The 18,676-nt window shown below is 41.7% G+C and overlaps 2 protein-coding genes across 2 annotated transcripts; one reads left to right on the forward strand and one right to left on the reverse strand.

The window, feature by feature from the left end:
- Window positions 1–1,341: 1,341 nt before the first annotated feature.
- Window positions 1,342–7,026, forward strand: LOC310863975 (uncharacterized protein; the record flags this gene model as incomplete). Its single annotated transcript, XM_083772508.1, has 4 exons — window positions 1,342–1,363; window positions 2,432–2,626; window positions 3,719–3,889; window positions 6,964–7,026. The coding sequence occupies 4 exons, from the start codon at window positions 1,342–1,344 to the stop codon at window positions 7,017–7,019; spliced, it is 444 nt and encodes a 147-aa protein (XP_083628634.1). The 3' UTR covers window positions 7,020–7,026.
- Window positions 7,027–11,913: 4,887 nt separating this feature from the next.
- LOC310863976 (uncharacterized protein) lies at window positions 11,914–17,304 on the reverse strand (the record flags this gene model as incomplete). The annotated part of the gene is made up of 6 exons (XM_083772509.1): window positions 17,217–17,304; window positions 16,211–16,310; window positions 15,578–15,766; window positions 15,048–15,173; window positions 14,801–14,880; window positions 11,914–11,973 (listed from the first exon to the last, which is right to left on the reverse strand). Exons 2-6 carry the CDS (start codon window positions 16,281–16,283, stop codon window positions 11,914–11,916), a joined length of 528 nt encoding a protein of 175 aa, XP_083628635.1. The 5' UTR covers window positions 16,284–16,310; window positions 17,217–17,304.
- Window positions 17,305–18,676: the final 1,372 nt, after the last annotated feature.

The raw sequence follows: 18,676 nt of genomic DNA on the forward strand, positions 1-18,676 counted from the left end.
ATGTGTAGCCTATGGACAATCAAAATATGTTACACATATTTTTATTTTGATGTGGTGTCATAATTAAGCTTATAGGCTAATGTTGAGGAGTACTGACTATCAAGAAAATAAAACATGGTAGGCCAAGATGATTATCTTAATGATTTTGAAAGATTGATTGATTGAGTGATTTATTAACAGTTTGCAGAATTACAGTAGGGCCTACATTTCAAGTAGCCTACAACTCAATACAAACTAGAAAAAGTGCCCTTCCGGGCACAGGTCTCCACCAGGTTATCCACAGATCCGTGCAGTTAGAGGTAAAAACACTTTTGGGCCAGTTATAGCGCCACCTTGAGGCTGAGTTGAAATTGTTCATGTGGCATTTTGTCCTCGGCCTAGTGGGAATGTGGGTGCACAATTTCACGGAAATCACGCGATGTGTTCATGATTTGCAGCTGGAGGACACTCCACTCACAAAGCATTACACTTGTTTACAATAGGGCCCACCATTTTCAATGCATCAAAACATTTAGAGACATATGAATATCGTACACCTATAGTCAAAACAGGAAATCATCATAGAGGAGGTAAACAGCTTCTACAGAGCCTGCCGTGGGCCTCTGAGAGCATTGTAACAGGCATGGACCCCCTGGGGAACTCCCTCGGACCTCGAGATTTAATTAGCATTATTTAGATTAGAAATCCCACCCACGGGTGTGTGAAGGATTTAAATGACGTTATGACAGGTCTAAGCCACTAGGGGGCAGAGCAGCACTACGGTATGATAGGTTCAGTTCAGAGCCTATCTGTCGCTGCATGACTATCACTTTAATGTCAGAAATATAAACACATCACTTTATAAATGTCAGACTTTGACATATATATATTTTTTACGTTCAATGAATTATGTTATGTATGGATCTTTAATTAATTAATTAATTAAGACTTTCTGAAGTCAGTTAGTTATAAATAGTGAACCATAAAGTAAATTTAAACTAAAACCAGTAAATTAACAAAAAACAAAGATACTCTGACTATATAGTCAGAGTATCTTTGTTTGTTTTTTTTTGTTTTCGTTATAAAAGAACAATGTTAAAATGTGCACTGTGTATTTAATTATGCACACTGGATTAGAAATTGTTTAGAAGTTTAATGTTGTTAGTTCTTTTGCATATACGAGAGTGATAGAGAGAGAGAGAGAGAGAGGGGGGGGGGGGGGGGGGAGAGAAGAGACAGACAGACAGACTACAGTTGATGCAGTGTAAACGTTTGTCTATAGTGAGAAACAAGATATTATAAATTACATTGAGATCAAATCAATCTAAGATGTACAGTGTGCTCATTGTTCCACTCCTCATCATGACTGTGAACGCTGCAGGAGGTAAAAACGGCGTTATTATTTAATATTTTCATGTTTTTACTTTTACTTTTACTGATGCTATAAGTTGTGTTTGCAAACAGATTATCTGAAGCCATCCAAACCGTTTTATAACCACTTTAATCAATCTTTTATATACTTTGGTTATTCAGAAAAATAGCAGATATATATACAAGCTAGTGTGTCAGCTTAGATCTGCGAAGAATCATGAACATTTGTGAAAATCTTTGGATATATTGCATTAAAGTGAAACCCTCAAATATTTGCTTCTGGGGTGAGATGGTGGGGGTCAGTATGTATTATAATGCGGGGGTCCAAATACATATATTATAACTGATATATATATATATATATATGTATATGTATATTATGTATGTGCTTTAAAAAAAAAAAAAACTGTTAGGATTTAGAAGACATTCGTAGAATCATCTTAATGGGTTTTTGATTTTGTTTCATTTATTTCATTTAGTTTGAGCCATATTTTATAGCTTAGTTTTTATTTCGGTTTTGTCAGTGGAAAAACATTTTTCATCATAGTTTTCAATCAGAAAACAGAAAACAGATCACGCAGGCATTTCTACCTGTCCTTGTATTATTCAATGTCAATGTCGCATAACGTAAATATTGTGAAAATAGCAGATCTACAAGCTCATATAGCTTAGCTTAGTATACTTGTACATCTGCTTTAATTTTTACAATAGTTTGGTTCACGGAGAGTCTAATATGTGAATTGTGTCTGTGTATTAAATATAATTAGCGCGGCGGAGTGCCTGAGCTTGTAGATCTGCTATTATTTGAAAAATCGTAAAAACGTGTGCAAATCTTTGAATAATATATATTCTTTCAAAGCAAACGTTTTTTAACTCAAATCTTTGCTTCTGGTCCCTATAGAACAAAACTATTTTCAGATGGGGGTCGGCGGCCAAAAACAGATAATGGGGGACGTTGACATGAAATAGTTTGAGAACAACTGACATAGAAACATTGTCAGAATACTGTCATGATTTAGAAGACATTTTGTAGAATATGGTGTCAGGTCTCAATGGGTTAATTATGTGTCCTGTTGTCCAGGAGATGTAACCTTCTCGTGGGGGAGAAGCTTCACCCTGACCTGTCCAGAAATCGGTAACTGGTTCCTGAACGGGAAACTCAACGAAACCAACACGCGGACGTTGAATCATCGCTACAACGAAGACTTAAAAGCTCTGCATTACTACTGCAAATACGGCGACGACAAGTTCTATCACTTCTACGTCAGAGGAAAAGGTACAAAATTACACAGGTTTCCGAAACACAGGCCCCTTTTTTTCCGCACCAGAAGAACTTGGGTTCCAGAACTGGTTCCGTTCTCAATTCTAGTTGGAATCTTAATTGTTTGGTGCTTTCACGGAACTGGCGGCCATGTTTTGGTTCCAGTTCCGAACCAACTTTTAGTATTAAATCTGAACCAGTTCATTTTCATTGTAAACACTGTGAAACTGATTCGATATTATGTGGGGGTGCCCATGACAATCCTTTTAACACTCTATAGGCTATAGGGGAATCATAGAAGTCAGTTTGAGTCTGGTTTGTAGGTCATTCCAAGACCAGGGCTCCAAGATTTGTTTGTGGATACGACATAGCACAGCCAAGCATTTGATCTGAGATTGAGAGAGTTTTGGACAAGCTTATGTTTATGTTTATTGAAGGATCCCCATTAGAGACACATGACATGAGCCTCTAGTCCTGAATAAAACAAATACAATACAAATGTCCAACTAAAAATACAATTTAAAATAAAAAACAGAACAAAATAAAAACAAATACAAAGAACAAATTCACAAATCACAGTCTTTTTTAAAGTAATTTTGTTACGTATTTTAGATAAGATGTTTAGCTCGAATTTAGAGCAGGCGTTAAGATGGAAGGTTACAGAGAATGGCTTTGTTACAGTGTCGTGGTTTCTCCCAGGCTGTGATTGGTGCGTTGAGGTTAATATTAACAGTGTCGTTATATCCCTCCCAGCTTGTGATTGGTGCGTTGAGGTTAATATTAAAGGTATATTCAGTGATTTCACTTAATTCAAATATCACTTATTTTTTTGTTTTGTTGTGATAATCCTCCCTACTATAGAGTGTGCTGGCCATATAAGGAGTTCCTCCCTGTCCCCAGTTAACCCCTGGGGGTCAAAAAACCTTAGGTTTCGTTTTTGACTCTCTATCCTGATTGGACGAAAGGCTGGGTCCCACAGCCAAAAACGAAACCTGAGGTTTTTTGAGTGAAATCACTGAATATACCTTTAACAGTCTTGTTTACCCCTCCCAGGCTGTGATTGGTGCGTTGAGGTTATAATATTAACAGTCTCGTTACCCCTCCCAGGCTGTGATTGGTGCGTTGAGGTGACCACCGGGGCGGTGCTGGCCGTGCTGTGTGGGGACGTGCTTCTGACTGGACTGGTCATCCTGGCGGTCTACATGAGGACCAAACACAACCACCACAACAACAACCACAACAACAACCAGCCCACTGGACCGGCCGCAGCTAGCAGACGTACGTAAGACCGTCACGAGCCTACCGAACGACCACATCACACTGAAAATGGTGTCCCCCTTTCTTTCTTTATAAAACTCCCCTTTTCTCCCCAATTAAAGTTTTAGTTTAGTTTTAGTTTAGTTTATTTGCACATATGTAAATAATAACAACAATATGGTAAAATAAAAGAAATACAGAAAGCAAATATTTCAATAGGAAACTAGATTACTTATACATACATGATGTGCTGGAAGTGCCAAAAAACCCCAAAGGGGCTTATCGAGTGGCCTTCATATAGAAGCTACCAGTTGAGCTTAAATAACAGAAATTAAGATATGAATAATATTGGTAAACCTAAGGATTATAAATAATAATAATAAAAGGCCTTTTCTGCTTCATATCTCTCTCTCTCAGCTAAGGGTCCTTGGCCTAATAAGCCTTGAAGACCCCTAACTAAGAGTGTTTGTTCAGTAGCAGAAAGTGTCCAGAAAATACATTCTAAGGTCGGGATAACAAAATCTATCCAATCAGGAGAGAGAACTGCATGCAGGATAAACAGGTGATGACACAAAGAAATGAGGTAGACACGATTGGAACTGGAATGCTATTTTCTTCTGATTGGGTGAAATTGGCAACCCAATGGAACATGCATTTTTTTTGCTGAGCTAGCTAGAGAGACGATGGACTCCTGTTACTGAACACACACTCTATAGCAATGATTACTGTCACAATATAGAGCTATTTAACACTGTTACTGAACACACACTCTATAGCAATGATTACTGTCACAATATAGAGCTATTTAACACTGTTACTGAACACACACTCTATAGCAATGATTACTGTCACAATATAGAGCTATTTAACACTGTTACTGAACACACACTCTATAGCAGGGGTACCCAACTTTTTTTTTTAAGTTAATAATATAAATAACATCAGATGGTACATTTCTCATGTGAAATTGCTGCAAAGGCCCCCAAAATGTCCCCCAAGGGCCCCCAAAATTCTGGTGCGCGCTATGCACGCGCGCAGTGTGGCCTGCCAGGGCGTATAACTCCCGGCCTGATTTGGAGTTCCACTCCGGGCCTGCACTCTGCACCCCATTATTGGTTGGGTGGAAGGGGATCTGATTTGTATAAGCTTGGCTTGACCATACTAAACGGGCATAGAGCCCCGCTCTCCGATGGACGCCGCGCATGGGACCGGACCTCGGTCTTATTCAAAAAATTATTTGTGGACCTTCATCATTTCTAGTTGAGGACCCCTGCTCTATAGCAATGATTACTGTCACAATATAGAGCTATTTATTTAACACTGTTACTGAACACACACTCTATAGCAATGAGTACTGTCACAATATAGAGCTATTTAACACTGTTACTTAACACACACTTCTATAGCAATGATTACTGTCACAATATTGAGCCAATATTTAGACATATTTACCCATTCACACACATTCACACACCGATGCCAGAGGAAACCATGCAAGGCACCAACCTGCACATCGGGAGCAATTAGGGGTTCAGAGTCTTGCTCAAGGACACTTCGACATCACTAACACGGCTACTGAACACTATAGCAATGATTACTATCACAACATAGCACATTAACCTTCTCAGAAAAACAAAAAAACTAACTTACTCTATATCTTTTAGTCAAGTCAAACTCTATCTACGATGGGAACCGCTTTCACAGGAAGTACATGCAGAAACTTTATAGCTATGACTCAGTAATACCATCACAGGAAATGCGCACACACACACACACACACACACACACACACACACACACACACACACACACACACACACATTAAAAGGTTAATGTACAGACGCACGCACGCACGCACGCACGCGTTTGAACCACGTGACTGAAGGAAGCGGTAGGGTTTGAGCCCACCGCATCCTGTTTGGCACAACGACTATGCCAACACAATGGACTGTTGAGGAGAGGGAAGCAGTCTATATACATACCCGTGGTGCAAAGTAACTAAGTACATTTACTTACGTACTGAATTTAAGAAGAACTTTGAGGTGTTTTCGTTTTTTACTTTAATTGAGTATTTCTAATTTGCTAATACCTTTACTTCTACTAACTCCAGTACTGTACATCTCAGATCCAAATATTTTTGACTCCACTGCAGTTAATTTGAAAACTTTAGCTACTAGTTACTTTGTAGATCTTGATTATTATTACAAAACATACATTAAGCACTTCAACCCTATACATTTTGGCTTTTTTTAAATAGTAGATCTACATTGTGAAATTAAAACGGCTATTTTTAAAAGATTTGTATACATTTGAAAAGTAAGACATTCTGCACAAGTATTTACTACATTTGATTGCATTACTTTTGTACTTTTACTTGAGTCTAGGACGTCCCAGACTCTTCTCCCTTTCCTAAAACACCCTGGACAACACTCCACACGTCCCAGACTCTTCTCCCTTCTCTAAAACACCCTGGACAACGCTCCACACGTCCCAGACTCTTCTCCCTTCTCTAAAACACCCTGGACAACGCTCCACACGTCCCAGACTCTTCTCCCTTCTCTAAAACTCCCTGGACAATGCTCCACACGTCCCAGACTCTTCTCCCTTCTCTAAAACACCCTGGACAACGCTCCACACGTCCCAGACTCTTCTCCCTTCTCTAAAACACCCTGGACAACGCTCCACACGTCCCAGACTCTTCTCCCTTCTCTAAAACACCCTGGACAACGCTCCACACGTCCCAGACTCTTCTCCCTTCTCTAAAACACCCTGGACAACGCTCCACACGTCCCAGACTCTTCTCCCTTCTCTAAAACACCCTGGACAACGCTCCACACGTCCCAGACTCTTCTCCCTTCTCTAAAACACCCTGGACAACGCTCCACACATCCCAGACTCTTCTCCCTTCTCTAAAACACCCTGGTCAACGCTTCACACGTACCAGACTCCCAAACTGTGGAACACAGAACTCCCCATTGTAGTTGAAACTGCAGACCTCAACCTAACCCCGTATAGCACTTGCCTAAAATGTATTGTGTCTTTATTCACCAGCTGTGTGTGTTTTGTGTGTGTGTGTGTGTGTCCTTGTCCATCAGCAGCAGCTGGGGGACGTCGTAGGAGGGCTGCACGCGGAGGACCCCCCCCCGTCTGACTACGAGGTGTGGTCTTTTATTTGTTCTGCACTGTGTTGGACAAAATCCTATCCAACAATAACTACATTCTTTAGTTTTGGGTCAGCAAGTCTAAATCTCATCAAATGGTGCTCCGTGGCCCAAATGCTGAAAACATAATGGGCCGTGATATGAAAAAGGTTGAAAACCACTGATCTAAGCCATGAGCCATTATGGCTTAAACGTTTTTAGTACAAGGTATGAAACTATAGGCCCAGGCGGTGGCGTAACCGTCTGGGCACCCGACTGGTAATCCAGTCGCAGTGTGCCGCGGGTTCGACTCCCGAGCCCGACACGACCTTTACTGCATGTCTTCCCCCATCTCTCTCCCGTTTCCTGTCAGCGGTAAAGGTATGAAACTATAGAGCAGGACATATACAGTAGACACGTACATTATATGCACTATTAAAAATCATGCACCAAGGATGGCTTTGCTTTGATTAGATTATCAAATGGCTTAAAATGACAACCTACTTTTATACTAGTTTGTTTCCCTCCTAAACTATCATTGCTAAAGTTGACAGTTAACTGGAACAGAGCAGCGGGACTGCCACACAATATCCCCGGTGTGTTTAGTGAGTCCTCTGAATATTTGAAAGATTGATGCACTCGTTTAGTCACATTCTGACCTGAGATCAGATTCATACGAGGTTTCCGCCGGACACACACTGGTCTGATTAACCCATTCTGACCTGAGATCAGATTCTAAAAATGTCAGTCGTTCTTCGATTTTTCAAAAAATAGCAGACCTACAAGCTCGTATCGCGCCACTCGGTGGCGCGATATGAGCTTGTAGATCTGCTATTTTTAAATAGATAAAGCATAACATGATGCCAACACCAAAATGGGTGCCCGGTCAGAATGGGTTAAGACCTGCAGTCTTCTAAATCCTATAAAACCCCCACATGTTTCTATGTCAGTGGTGCTCAAACTATTTCATGTCAAGGACCCCCGGAATTATATGTGTTTGGCCTCGGACCCCCATCTGAAAATATGCATTTCCTTCCAGGGACCTCCCCAGAAGCAAAGATTTGAGTTAAAAACGTTCACTCTGAAACGAAGTGAACTTCTTTGAGTCGCACTTTCACGGTTTAAAAAGAATAGCACATCTACAAGCTCGTCGGTGCCGCGCTATGAGCTTGTAGATCTGCTATTTTTCACATAGCTAAAAGTGTTTGGCCTCGGGCGCTATATTATCTCAATATATTTGTTAGTATTTTAAGCTTTACATTGTTGTCTCGTTCTTTTACAGCAACTCAACAAACATGCATACGCTCGCTCCAGACACCCACTCCAATGTCCACAGGACGGGCTGACCGCCCGACCGACAGACCGACAGACGGGACGGACGGACGGACGGACAGACAGAGGACGGGCTGAACAGACAACTCAACCAGGGCTGCTGAATCACACAGTGTTGTGTACATATATACCTATACCTACCTATAGGTTTTGTTTATATTGTAATTAGACTTTTTAGGGGAATGCCTGCATGTGGTCTACCTTTTAGCAGTCAGGAATGTGCACACATAGACATCAAAGGGGGCTTCAGCCCCTGCCCTTTTACCCGTCTGGAAAAGCAACTGCCATTGCCAGACCACGAATGCAGCATTTACTATGGTGAAAGAAATGCAAATGCCAATCCTTTACATTGCCATGCCGGAAGGCAGCATTCAGGAGAATTGCTTTTTTTCCCGAAGTCTGCTGAACTTGAACGTATAGCATTTTGCATTGAACAAAATTAGTTTAGAAACGAGTCACGACACATTGTGAGCTTGTAGATCTGCAATTTTCGCTATTTTTGTCTGAAAGTGCCCTCTTACGGGATGCCAGCCCCTGCCTCTCTAAAGGTGCGTTCAGACTTGGATGGATAGAGCGGCACGATTACATACAAAGTCAAAGCAAAGACGAGAAGTTGCAAGAGAGCCGCGAATGGGGGGTGTAGTTTAGACTAGTCATTGGTTAGACATAAGGTTGGTGAGGGCATGCGTTAAGACGACCGGATTAAGGTTGGTGAGGGGTGCGTTAAGACGACCGGATTAAGGTTGGTGAGGGGTGCGTTAAGACGACCGGATTAAGGTTGGTGAGGGGTGCGTTAAGACGACCGGATTAAGGTTGGTGAGGGGTGCGTTAAGACGACCGGATTAAGGTTGGTGAGGGCATGCGTTAAGACGACCGGATTGAGGTTGGTGAGGGGTGCGTTAAGACGACCGAATTAAGGTTGGTGAGGGCATGCGTTAAAACGACCGGATTAAGGTTGGTGAGGGTTGCGTTAAAACGACCGGATTAAGGTTGGTGAGGGGTGCGTTAAAACGACCGGATTGAGGTTGGTGAGGGGTGCGTTAAGACGACCAGATTAAGGTTGGTGAGGGGTGCGTTAAAACGACCGGATTGAGGTTGGTGAGGGGTGCGTTAAAACAACCGGATTCAGGTTGGTGAGGGGTGCGTTAAGACGACCGGATTAAGGTTGGTGAGGGGTGCGTTAAGACGACCGGATTAAGGTTGGTGAGGGGTGCGTTAAGACGACCGGATTGAGGTTGGTGAGGGGTGCGTTAAAACGACCGGATTAAGGTTGGTGAGGGCATGCGTTAAAACGACCGGATTAAGGTTGGTGAGGGTTGCGTTAAGACGACCGGATTAAGGTTGGTGAGGGGTGCGTTAAGACGACCGGATTAAGGTTGGTGAGGGTTGCGTTAAAACGACTGGATTAAGGTTGGTGAGGGGTGCCTTAAAACGACCGGATTAAGGTTGGTGAGGGTTGCGTTAAGACGACCAGATTAAGGTTGGTGAGGGGTGCGTTAAAACGACCTGATTGAGGTTGGTGAGGGGTGCGTTAAGACGACCAGATTAAGGTTGGTGAGGGGTGCCTTAAAACGACCGGATTAAAGTTGGTGAGGGGTGTGTTAAAACGACCGGATTGAGGTTGGTGAGGGGTGCGTTAAGGGTTGGGAGAGGGTTAAGGTTAGGTTTAGGTGTGCTGCCCCGTGGGAGGTTAGGGTTAGGGTGAGGGTTTGAGACAGGTTGTAGGACTAATGACTTGTCTAACCAATAGCACAGACGGGACGAACCGAGGCGAATATTGAAATTCAAGTCTGAACGCACCTTTACACTCTCTGCACGTTCCTGCTGCAGGCTGCATGCAGGCCTATAGCTGCTGGAAGCCACAGCACTTCCTGTAGACTCTAGAGAATGTGTGGGAAACATGTTTAACGTGAAACCATCAAGCCACATGCACATCCTCTCCTCTCCCACCTCCTCTCTGTTTGTTACTCGCCTCCTACACGCGTCTCTGTGACATTAAACGGACTCTATATCTCATTGGAAACATATTTCACCATTCTCTTCAAGGTTTCTTAAAATGCGTGGTGTGAGCGAGACCTATTCTGTTCTGTAGCGTTACACACAATGAAGAGGACTTGTTCTGTAACTGTAATGTTGACGATGAAGAGTGACACGACTGATCTGCTAGAATACTCAGAAATGCCATGCAGTGGAAACGGGATGTTAAAATTAATAGCAGCAGTGTAAAGTACGGTATTATGGGTCTGTAACTCTCAGAGTTAAATCTACATTTTTATAAGGAAATTATAATAAAACCTTATATTTATTAAACAATGCAATAATACTGCCTCATCAGTTGGTGTTGTGACTTTAGATATTGTCAATTACTTGCATGAGAAGGAGAGAGGTGGTGGAGTTATAGTTGCTTTAGCAGACAGTTTTAGGGTCCAATGGAGTTAAGAGGTTTTGTCCAATGCGTTTTTTACTACTTTCCATTGGTTCAATATTTTCGAAACAACACACAGACGTAAAGGGTGTTCAATAGCACTGATTTATGGAATAAAATCAAAAACCTCAAACATGGAGTTATGAGGTTTCCTCCTTAATGCTGTATCTCCATGTGGCGCTTTGAAAAATAAATACACATCTGCTCTATACTGTATGTGCGAGAGTATGAGTATGTTTTTATTGGTATTTGCACACAATGAATTAATGTATTACAGTTAAAGAGGGACAATGAATGGAGGATTTTACGTCACAGTGTGTCTGAGCAAATAGTGTCCATTTTACGTCATGATGATGTACAATGTATAAGAGCGCCCCTCACTTCACATGGGTGTGATTCTTTTTATTGGAATTTGCACACAATGAAAGTATACAGTTAAAGGATTTACAAAGAGTTTTAGAAATGTGTAGGAGGGTTAAAAAAATGACCTAGAGTATGAACTGACCCAACACAGTTAGAAAATGACTGATTTTGACTTTATTAGGAAAAAATGTAAACAGTAAAGGTATAGTCAACAACACAGCGGACACAGAGGAAAATAAAATCCTTGCGGTCTTGTTTCCATTCAGGTCCTGGGTATTCAATTAATTTCATGACATGAAAAATAACGACAAAATTCAGATCATCACAAAAAAAAGAAGAATACAAAAAAGACATGTACAGTTTGGGGGGACAAATAAGGGTGAAAGGTGGATTTTCAGGCCTGCTTTTATAACCCATTCAGGACGGGAACCCCTTTTGGTGTTTTAACTTAATTTAGCTATTGAAAAAGATCTACAAGCTTGTAGAACTGCTATTTTTGAAAAATCTTGAAAATGTGTCGCAAATCTTTGAATATATATTGCTTTTGTATCTTTGCTTCTGGTGGGCGGGTCCCAGGAACAACATATTATCAGATGGGGTACCGAGGTCGAATATACAGCTAATTCTGCGGGTACTTGACATGAAATAGTTTGAGAACCAGTGACATTTCAAAGACATTTATGGAATTTGTTTTCAGGTGGCAGTATAGTAAATATAATATTTTTTAGAAAATAGCGGAACAAGCATTTTTTCAGTGACCAAATGGACCAATCACGTGCTCTCCTTTACCTCCTGTTGCCCCTCTGAAGGACGTCGTACACGTCTGGCTGGTGTGGTCTCAGAGCCTGGGCGAGAGACATAGAGAGAGAGAGAGAGAGAGGGAGAGGGAGAGGGAGAGGGAGAGGGAGAGGGAGAGGGAGAGGGAGAGGGAGAGGGAGAGGGAGAGGGAGAGGGAGAGGGAGAGGGAGAGAGAGAGAGAGAGAGAGAGAGAGAGAGAGAGAGATTTGTTTGTCAAAAATAGGATATTATATATAATATAAAGCATATTTGAATTTGAGAGAGAGAAATCATCATTAACCATGATGCTGTCAAGCAGATTATTTGATTGATTGATTGATTGATAGATAGATTGATTGGGGTCCTTCATATTCAATCCATCATCTCATTTAATGACATACAAATATACATTTACGGTTAGAGATCAAAAGACAAAATATGTACAGTAAAGGTGGTTGCACACTGGACGACTTTAGTTGGCGGGGCGAACGGTTCTCCAGTTACATGGATTACAGCCGTACGTACACAGAGAATGTTGCATTTATACAGTTAGATAAAGATGAGATGTTTTCTATAGCAGCTCACCTGATATGTGTCGTCTGCATCTTTATATAGTTAGATGAAGATGAGATGTTTTCTATAGCAGCTCACCTGATATGTGTCGTCTGCATCTTTATATAGTTAGATGAAGATGAGATGTTTTCTATAGCGGCTCACCTGATATGTGTCGTCTGCATCTTTATATAGTTAGATGAAGATGAGATGTTTTCTACAGCAGCTCACCTGATATGTGTCGTCTGCATCTTTATATAGTTAGATGAAGATGAGATGTTTTCTATAGCAGCTCACCTGATATGTGTCGTCTGCATCTTTATATAGTTAGATGAAGATGAGATGTTTTCTATAGCGGCTCACCTGATATGTGTCGTCTGCATCTTTATATAGTTAGATGAAGATGAGATGTTTTCTATAGCGGCTCACCTGATATGTGTCGTCTGCATCTTTATATAGTTAGATGAAGATGAGATGTTTTCTACAGCAGCTCACCTGATATGTGTCGTCTGCATCTTTATATAGTTAGATAAAGATGAGATGTTTTCTACAGCAGCTCACCTGATATGTGTCGTCTGCATCTTTATATAGTTAGATGAAGATGAGATGTTTTCTATAGCAGCTCACCTGATATGTGTCGTCTGCATCTTTATATAGTTAGATGAAGATGAGATGTTTTCTATAGCAGCTCACCTGATATGTGTCGTCTGCATCTTTATATAGTTAGATGAAGATGAGATGTTTTCTATAGCAGCTCACCTGATATGTGTCGTCTGCATCTTTATATAGTTAGATGAAGATGAGATGTTTTCTACAGCAGCTCACCTGATATGTGTCGTCTGCATCTTTATATAGTTAGATGAAGATGAGATGTTTTCTATAGCAGCTCACCTGATATGTGTCGTCTGCATCTTTATATAGTTAGATGAAGATGAGATGTTTTCTATAGCGGCTCACCTGATATGTGTCGTCTGCATCTTTATATAGTTAGATGAAGATGAGATGTTTTCTATAGCGGCTCACCTGATATGTGTCGTCTGCATCTTTATATAGTTAGATGAAGATGAGATGTTTTCTACAGCAGCTCACCTGATATGTGTCGTCTGCATCTTTATATAGTTAGATAAAGATGAGATGTTTTCTACAGCAGCTCACCTGATATGTGTCGTCTGCATCTTTATATAGTTAGATGAAGATGAGATGTTTTCTATAGCAGCTCACCTGATATGTGTCGTCTGCATCTTTATATAGTTAGATGAAGATGAGATGTTTTCTATAGCAGCTCACCTGATATGTGTCGTCTGCATCTTTATATAGTTAGATGAAGATGAGATGTTTTCTACAGCAGCTCACCTGATATGTGTCGTCTGCATCTTTATATAGTTAGATGAAGATGAGATGTTTTCTATAGCAGCTCACCTGATATGTGTCGTCTGCATCTTTATATAGTTAGATGAAGATGAGATGTTTTCTACAGCAGCTCACCTGATATGTGTCGTCTGCATCTTTATATAGTTAGATAAAGATGAGATGTTTTCTACAGCAGCTCACCTGATATGTGTCGTCTGCATCTTTATATAGTTAGATGAAGATGAGATGTTTTCTACAGCAGCTCACCTGATATGTGTCGTCTGCATCTTTATATAGTTAGATGAAGATGAGATGTTTTCTACAGCAGCTCACCTGATATGTGTCGTCTGCATCTTTATATAGTTAGATGAAGATGAGATGTTTTCTACAGCAGCTCACCTGATATGTGTCGTCTGCATCTTTATATAGTTAGATAAAGATGAGATGTTTTCTATAGCAGCTCACCTGATATGTGTCGTCTGCATCTTTATATAGTTAGATGAAGATGAGATGTTTTCTATAGCAGCTCACCTGATATGTGTCGTCTGCATCTTTATATAGTTAGATGAAGATGAGATGTTTTCTACAGCAGCACACCTGATATGTGTCGTCTGCATCTTTATATAGTTAGATGAAGATGAGATGTTTTCTATAGCAGCTCACCTGATATGTGTCGTCTGCATCTTTATATAGTTAGATGAAGATGAGATGTTTTCTATAGCAGCTCACCTGATATGTGTCGTCTGCATCTTTATATAGTTAGATGAAGATGAGATGTTTTCTATAGCAGCTCACCTGATATGTGTCGTCTGCATCTTTATATAGTTAGATGAAGATGAGATGTTTTCTATAGCAGCTCACCTGATATGTGTCGTCTGCATCTTTATATAGTTAGATGAAGATGAGATGTTTTCTATAGCAGCTCACCTGATATGTGTCGTCTGCATCTTTATATAGTTAGATGAAGATGAGATGTTTTCTACAGCAGCTCACCTGATATGTGTCGTCTGCATCGCTGCGGTTTCTGCTGTTGTTGTTGTTTGGAACGGGACGCTTTTGCTTTTTATTTGAGCCTTCAGAGAGAAGATAGAGAGACACCGTCAACACAGGACGAGAGAGAGAGAGAGCGAGAGAGAGAGAGAGAGAGAGAGAAACAGACAGACAGACAGACAGACAGACAGACAGACAGACAGACAGACAGACAGACAGACAGACAGACAGACAGACAGACAGACAGTACTTTTAGGGGCGTGTCCTCTGGTCATGATGAGGTAGACGGCCCAGCCAATCAGAGCCGTGGCCACCACGTCTGCTATGGAGATGCTGACCAGAGCCTTGGGGTTGAGGTCAATGCAGAGGTCACAGCCTAGTGCACGCACACACACACACACACACACACACACACACATGCAAGCACACATGCACGCCTGTAAGGTCGTCAAGGCTAGGGAAAGTGCTACGGTAAGTAGCAAATATGAAGATCTCTTTAAAAACCTTAACCATTATTTGAAACGCTAGTTCGTATCCCCGGACCGGCACGTTAAAAAATGTACCACCGCTGAAGTGCCCTTGGACAAGGCATTGAACCTCTACCATGAAATGTTCTATGAGCAGGGCCTGGCTGTAAACAAGTTCTTGAGCTTAGTCCAGTTACCCTGGGTAAACATAGTACCTTTCCTTTCCTTACATAGAAACATAGGTTTTTCAAGAAAACTGTCTTGATTTAGCAGACATTTTGTAGAAACTGTTCTCAGGTAATGCAGAACTCACTGTGGAACCCGACGTAGATCTTCTCCCCGATCTTTCCACAGCCGTACTCTCCAGAGAGCTCATCATCGTACGGCAGCGTCAGAACGGATCCACTCCCTGAAGAACCGTCGGGTTTCGTAACGTTCCGACCGTCATGACAGCTCAGCGCCATCCCAGCGGAGAAGCTCTTTATGATCAACGATGGTCCTCCTGTGGCCGAAAGATTACAAAACATTCCGTGTTCAGTTTAATTTATAGCCCAGTGGTTTTCAACCCTTTTCACATCAAGGTCCATTATTTATTCTTCATTTGAGCCACGGGACCACCATGGGATGACATTTAGCCTCTCAGACCCAAAACTAAAGAATATTTTGTCCACCACAACTCCATGCTGTATCGATGTTGGTACCATTGGGAGAGATCCGGCTAGTGAGTTTCATTTTGGGGGTCCTTGACATGAAAGGTTTTGGGAACCACTGCCATGATAGACCTCACAGTCACCCCTGGATACAGATCTGGTACCATAAACCATAAACCGCTGTCTCTCTTCCTGTGTACAAACTCCTGGAGAGGAGGAGGATCGGCACACAGGTCGTTGTATCTGTACTTTTAGTAGTGTATATTAGTATTAGTAGTAGTATTGTATTAAAGTACCTCCATGGCCGTTCACCAGACTCCACAGTATCAGTAGACAGGTCAGCCGCAGCGGCGTTCTTCCTACCATCATGTGACCTCCACACCCTTGACGTAGGACCTGCGCTTCCATTTACAATGTGAGCATTTTTACAGTAAGCAAGAACAACACATGGCAATACATCATTTATCAGACGCTCTTAATCCAGAGTTACTTACAGGAAGAAAGAACACCACATGGTAATACATCATTTACCAGACACTCTTAACCCAGAGTTACTTACAGGAAGAAAGAACAACACATGGTAACACATCAAATACATATATGTATTTGGGCATTACTATAGATATAGTCATCTACGGTCATACGTAATCTAAGAACCTAACATCTGTTACAGTAGAACATCTGTACAATGAAACTACGAGTATGAGTATACATTAGTTTAGACTAGTCATTGGTTAGACCAGTCATTAGTCCTATACAACTACAACCTATCTCAAACCCTCACGCTCACCCTAACCTCCCACGGGGCAGCACACCTAAACCTAACCTTAACCCATGTCTAACCAATGACATTTTTTATACATTGACCAAAAGGAACAGAATCTAAATGTACATTTCCGTCTGCCTTTAAGGATTTGTAAACAATAATTGCTCAGGGCAGATACTCAAATCTTTGTTTCTGGAGGGGGGGTCCTTGTGGAACAACATATTTTGAGATGCGGGTCGGCGACAAAATAAGCTATAATTTTTGGTGTTCCTTGACATGAAACATGAGGTTTTTCAGGACATTTAGGACGTTATTTAAAAAAAAAATCTGCAGGTTTAAACGTGTTAAGTGTATACCCTCTCTCTCTCTCTCTCTGTCTCACAACTGGCGGCCCTCAGCATCACACACAGCCCTCAGGTTAATATCAGAATATTTGATATACTGTATTATTGATTTCAGCTAATATATTATTGATTTAGTATTTACAGGTATCGATAGGATATTTAGTAAGAACAATAATAAAAAAAAGATCAGACCTTAGACGCGGACCTTGTGGTGTCCCTCGGGTTAAAGGGCGATGTCGTTTCTCTGGGATCAGTGTGTCGACGGTGACACTGTCTGACTGTGAAGACTCCAGAGGGTGGGTGGGTGTCTGTCTGTCTGTCTGTCTGTCTGTCTGTGTGTGCACAGAAGAGACGCTCCCACGCGTAACTTCCTGTCACCGAACGACTACAAACCCACAACAGTTAACACCTGGTACAAACGCACACGCACACGCACACAGGTGTGCTGTGGATTTTTTTAACTAGTTCCCACATTGTTCAGCTGTGCGTCATGAGTGTGTGGACACTTATTAAAACATGTTCAACAGCACCCCCTGGTGGGGAAATGGAATAACAGCAACATGAGCAGACCAGACTATCCATATATAGATGATCTTTATATAATGCATTTACTAATATACACATATACATTATGCATACAAATGTACGCCCTGCAGAGATATATGTCTGTATACAAATACATACTATATATATATATATTTTTTTTTTCAGGGGAATTAATATTAATTGAATTCTTCTTGTAAATGTCTACTGTCACAATCAGTAAGAACAATACATGTAATAGCATTCCATAATGAGGGGTGGGGGGGGGGGGTTGTCATAGTACCTCACAACCTGAGGGTCGGGACCCCCAGGGGGGTCTCCACATTGTTTTTGTTCCTTTTCTGGTTTTTGGGGCGGCGGGGGGTTGTCAGTAGGGTCGGGTCGGGTCTCCATATTACGTTTTTTTTTCTTTTTCTTTTCTGTTTTTTTGGGGGGGGGTTGTCAGTACCTCACAACCTGAGGGTCGGTACCCCTAGGAGGGTCTCCATATTATGTCTGGGGGCGGGGACTTTTACTACATTCAGAATGGGTGCAGGGCTGCAGGCATATACTTAAGGTTGTGCCTAGAGCAGCAACATTATAAACCAGGGGTCCTCAACCCGTGTGGGGTCCCGACATTTATTTTTATTTTTTTAGAGTTCTGTTACTGGAACTATAGTATAGTATAGATACACCTGCTGATTTACATACAGGATATGACATCACAGAGGAGGAGGAGGAGGCCCATGACGACATGCTTGGGTCTCTGATGATTGGTTACTTGAATCCTCTGGCTTCCTCGTTGATGATTGGTTGAATCCTGCTGCTTCCTGGATATAGTCACTGATGATTGGTTGAATCCTGCTGCTTCCTGGATATAGTCACTGATGATTGGTTGAATCCTGGCAGTTGTTGTTGTTGTTGTGGGTGTGTCCTTGTTGACAGCTGCACTGCAGTCAGTGTTTCCACACCTAAGCGCAACGCGGCCGACAGCCGCGGACAGAAGAAGCTGTCCGCAGCTTCTTTTTCCGGGTTTTTAGACAGCTGGTGGATGGAAAAGAAGCGTTTCCGGAATCTGGCCGTCGCGGCAGTCGTCCGCGGAGGTGGAGCTTCATTCCGATCCACCAGCT

This window comes from Protomyctophum parallelum (assembly GCF_964188405.1).
Source record: "Protomyctophum parallelum genome assembly, chromosome: 9".
Lineage (NCBI taxonomy): Eukaryota > Metazoa > Chordata > Actinopteri > Myctophiformes > Myctophidae > Protomyctophum > Protomyctophum parallelum.